General features: G+C 59.6%; 1 protein-coding gene across 1 annotated transcript in view; it reads right to left on the reverse strand.

Annotated features, from left to right (window-relative positions):
* Positions 1-1973: 1973 nt before the first annotated feature.
* Positions 1974-4686, reverse strand: part of LOC105552796 (D-2-hydroxyglutarate dehydrogenase, mitochondrial-like) — a 20332-nt gene continuing 17619 nt past the window's right edge. Inside the window, exon 3 of the mRNA XM_011998553.1 lies at positions 1974-2628. Within this exon, the coding sequence (XP_011853943.1) occupies positions 2369-2628 (260 nt within the window). The 3' untranslated portion in view covers positions 1974-2368. The remainder of the gene's footprint in view (positions 2629-4686) is intronic.

A 4686-nucleotide genomic window follows, 5' to 3' on the forward strand; every position in this document is an offset into this window, starting at 1 on the left:
TACCCAGCAGGGACCATGTGCCCGGTAGCAGAGCTGGAGGAACAAGCGGAAAAACGGCCACAGCCCCCAACCAGAGGTCAGAGGGAAGAGCAGGAGTTACTGGCTGACCTCGGGGCACACGGGCACACGCTGTGGGGCTTTGTGTCAGGCACCCACGCAGCCTAAGTTCTGCTCTGTGCAACAGATACCGTAGGGCTGCCCATGGGTAACCCAGCCTGGGATGGCAGAAGAGTGGCCATAGCTCAGGGACAGAGCCGGGCCTTGGCCAGAGAGGCAGGACAGCCCCAGGTGCCCCCAGGCACAGCAGGGAGTAGCTCAGGCATTGGAACCCACTGGTTCTGCTGGGCCAGCGTGAGGGGCATGAAAGTGCCCCTCATTTGTGCCTTAAAAGCATGCTGGATCGGCTGGACACAGAGGCTCAGGCCTGTAATTCCAACACTTTGGGAGGCTGAGGTGGGAGGCTGCTAGAGGCCAGGAGTTCAAGACCAGCCTGGGCAACACAGGGAGACCTCATCTCTACAAAAAAAATTTAAAAATTATCTGGGCATGGCCAGGCGTGGTGGCTCACGCCTGGAATCCCAGCACTTTGGGAGGCCAAGGCAGGCGGATCATGAGGTCAGGAGATCGAGACCATCTGGCTAACATGGTGAAACCCCATCTTTACTAAAAATACAAAAAATTTGCCGGGCGTGGTGGCAGGTGCCTGTAGTCCCAGCTACTTGTGAGGCTGAGGCAGAAGAATGGCGTGAACCCGGGATGTGGAGCTTGCAGTGAGCCGAGATCACACTCTAGCCTGGGTGACAGAGTGAGACTCTGTCTCAAAAAAAAAAAAAATTATCTGGGCATGACGGCTCACACCTGTACTCCCAGCTACTCACGAGGCTGAGGTGGGAGGATCACTTGAGCCCAGGAGGTTGAGGCTGCACTGAGCTGACTGTACCCCTGCACTCCAGCCTGGGTGACAGTGAGATCCTGTCTCAAAAAAAAAAAAAATAATGCTGGACGAAGGCCCCCACCCCACCCCCGAGAACCTCCACCAGGAGGATGTGGCTGGTCCACAGAGGCCCCAGCTGGGCAGGCGGGCTCTGCAGGGCGGTGAGTCAGAGGTACTTTTCCCCCTCTGAGCAGGATCCGAGATCCTAGACGCCCACAGAGACAGGAGGGGCCCACGGATCCACCTTGGTCAGGTACAGCCACCGAGGGCCTCCAGGACCACCAAGGGTTACAAGGTGCCCATTCCATGCCCAGGCCTGCCCTGTGAAGCCGGTGGGAGCTCAGCTGCCACCAGGACAGTGCATGGGGACAGGGGGTACAGTGACAGTCACAGTAGCGTCAGGCCCGGCCACACCATGGCCCAGGGGTCCGGGGGTTGCAAACGGGATGCACAGGCCCTTCATGACGGGCTTTGCAAGATGATTTCCAGTAACAGAAGCAAAGAGAAGGTTGTAACCAATTCAGATTTTTTACTGGACGTTCATGACAGAAAGAGATACGCGTCCAGCTGCATCGCCCAGCCCATCCGCTACCCGGGGCGGCTGACGAGCAGAAACGCACTCTGCAGTGGCTCCTGTCCGCGCCGGGGCCCTCGCCCACAGCACCACGTTCTTCACAGAAGCAGAACCTGAGACTCAGAGCACAGCTCACCCTGATAACTGTCTTCCCAGCTGACAGCCTCTAGAAGACGGGGGAAATGACACGTTCCTGTCACTCAGGCCCAGACACAAGCCACAGTCACCCCTCCCGAGGGCGTCCACGGCCTGAGGGACCTGGCTCCATTCAGCAGAGCCATAGCGCTCCGGTCATCTCGGCAACCCACAATCATGGCCCGCGTGGTCCTGCCCACAGCCCCCCGCTGCCCACACACTGCCCGGGGAACCAGCAGCAAATAGGCGGAAGAACCACCCAGTGCCAGCTCCCCAGGCTGCAGCAGGCAAGGTGGAGCCAGGGACCACCACCAGGCAAGTGAGACCCAGCCCCGCTGCCCACACACTGCCCGGGGAACCAGCAGCAAATAGGCGGAAGAACCACCCAGTGCCAGCTCCCCAGGCTGCAGCAGGCAAGGTGGAGCCAGGGACCACCACCAGGCAAGTGAGACCCAGCCCCGCTTCCACCCTGGCCCGTCCAGGATGGCCGCAGAGGCCCCACCTCGCCCTGCAAAGGAGGGAGCCTGCCGCATTCCCCGCTCTGCCAGATGCTCCTGCCCGAGGGCCTGCATCCAGCAGTTCCCCAGTGCGGGCTCCCAGTCCCTCCGACTAGGTGCCTGGTCCCCCGCCCACTGCCGGCTCATCACTCAGAGCCACTGCCAACGCTCCCGCCCGAGAGCCATCCGCTGACCCCCAGCGGGCCTTGGCAGCAGTGGGAGCGGCCGTCAGGCCTGGCTGGGCAGCGTCTTGTAGGGGTTGAGGATGCCTTTGGGGTCCAGCAGGGCCTTGAGCTGCTGCATAAGCTGCAGGGCCTCGGGTGGCTTGCTGTAGCCCAGCACATCTCTCTTCCTGAAGCCCACGCCATGCTCTGCGCTGACACTGCCCTGCTGCCTGGCCGTCCACTCGTACACGTGGGGCTCCAGGGCGCCCAGGAGCGACGGGCTGAAGGCCTCTGCCGTCACGTTGAGGTGCAGGTTACCATCTCCTGGAGGGACAAAGGTACACAGATCAGGCTGGGCGGGGCAGCCCCCAAAACTCCACTCCTCCCCCAACAGCCCCTCCCAAGATCCCCTCCCTAGCAACCCTCAGACCCCCGGCTGAGCCTCACCCTCATGTCACCCGCCCCGGACGTGCTGACCCCTCCTCTGGGGCTGCTGCTACCTTGGCTTCTCCCTGCTTCTTTCCCCAAGTTCTCCCCCCTCTTCCTACTCCCTCTGCCCAGGGCTCCCATCTCCCCAGGCGGAGAGTGACCACATAAGCAACTGCATGGCCTGCCTGCCACTGCCTCCCTCCTGATCTGGAAGAGCCCAGACAGTCTCCCAGTCTGTACCCCCAGCACCCGGTCAGACGGAGGGGTCCGCAGTGGCGCCCAGGGCAGCTCTATCTGGACGCCCCCACCCCACGGACATCTCCCCTGGAGCTGCCCAGCCAGTGCCCGCTGCAGACTAAGCCCTGGCTCCCAGCCGCCTCCTCTCTGGTCCACTCACCCCACACTGAGCCCCCAGGGTGGTGGCTCTCCAAGCACACCCTGGTCCTGGCCCACCCCACACACAACCTCCTCTTCTGACCTCAGAGGTCAAGAAGGCGACGGCTCAAAGAGGCCGGGGAGAGCCAAGGTCAGAGCCAAGTGAGGATCCCGCCCCACCTCCGGGCCAGCAGGAGAGGGAGCCAGACACCAGCTCGAGGGCTGCCCAGACGAGACCAGTGGCTTTTAACGCAGAGCTGCACACTGAGGAGGAGCCCCAGAGGTAAACCGGGACGCACCACCCCCAACTGTGCCATGCTGGGGTGAGGGCTGTTTTCCCACAAAGGCAACCGAGAAGCAGCAGACCCAAGAAAAGCTCCCCCGACTCAGGTCCTGCCTAAGAGCAGCACAGGAATGACAAGGGCAAAGACCGTCCCTCCACCAGAACTGACAAAGGTAAAGGCAGCTTCAGGCCCAGCCGTCCTCTGCCACCTCCCTGCCTCCTCCAAGATGCCTCCCGGAGACTCGCAGTCCATGTCCTGTCATGTGATGTCCCTAAAACTTCACTGTTTGTTGAGGACGCCACATGGGCCTGAATTCACAGCCAGCTCTTTGAGAATCCCTCATTCCTTGGCCACTCCCAAGCAGACATGAAACACATGTTGATGAGCCTCCGTATTTGTCCTATGAATCTGCCTGTAGCTGCAGGGTCCATCCCAGCTGGGAACTAGAAAGGGTAGATAGAAAAAGATTTCTCCACCCCTGCGAGAACAAACCCGAGGCAGGGAGTACAGCAGGGACCCCGCCCACAGTCCCTACAGAGGCCTGCTCAGGCCAGAGATGGAGGGACTTGCCCAGGGAGGACTGGTTGTGAAAGAGAAAAACCACATCCACAGAAAATGTTCGTTTTGCTTTGTTTTTTTGAGACAGGGTCTCCCTCTGTCACCCAGGCTGGAGTGCAGTAGAGCGATCCTAGCTCACTGCTTCAACCTCCTGTGCTCAAGCAGTCCTCCTACCTCTGCCTCGTGAGTAGCTGGGACTGCAGGCATGTACCACCATGCCTGGCTAATTATTTTTTTTACAGAGACGGTGGGGTGTCTCACCATGTTGCCCAGGCTGGTCTTGAACTCCTGACCTCAAGCAGTCCTCCCACCTAGGCTTCCCAAAGCGCTGAGATTACAGGTGTGAGCCACGTGCCTGGCGTCCAGAGTATGTGAATACAGTCACGCTTCATAACAATGTTTCACCCAACACCGGACCACAGAGATGATGTTGGTCCCATAACATTAAAATGGAGCTGAAAAATTGCCATCACCTTAATTATGACGTCACCATGTTGTAGCACAATTACTTGTTTTTTTTTTTAGACAGAGTTTCGCTCTTGTTGCCCAGGCTGGAGTGCAATGGTGCAATCTCGGTTCACCGCAACCTCTGTCTCCCAGGTCCAAGCAATTCTCCTGCCTCAGCCTCCTGGGAGCAGCTGGGATTACAGGCACCGGCCACCACGCCCGGCTCATTTTGTATTTTTAGTAGAGATGGGGTTTCTCCATGTTAAGGCTGGTCTCAAACTCCTGACCT

The sequence above is a fragment of the Mandrillus leucophaeus genome, unplaced genomic scaffold (assembly GCF_000951045.1).
Source record: "Mandrillus leucophaeus isolate KB7577 unplaced genomic scaffold, Mleu.le_1.0 Scaffold575, whole genome shotgun sequence".
Lineage (NCBI taxonomy): Eukaryota > Metazoa > Chordata > Mammalia > Primates > Cercopithecidae > Mandrillus > Mandrillus leucophaeus.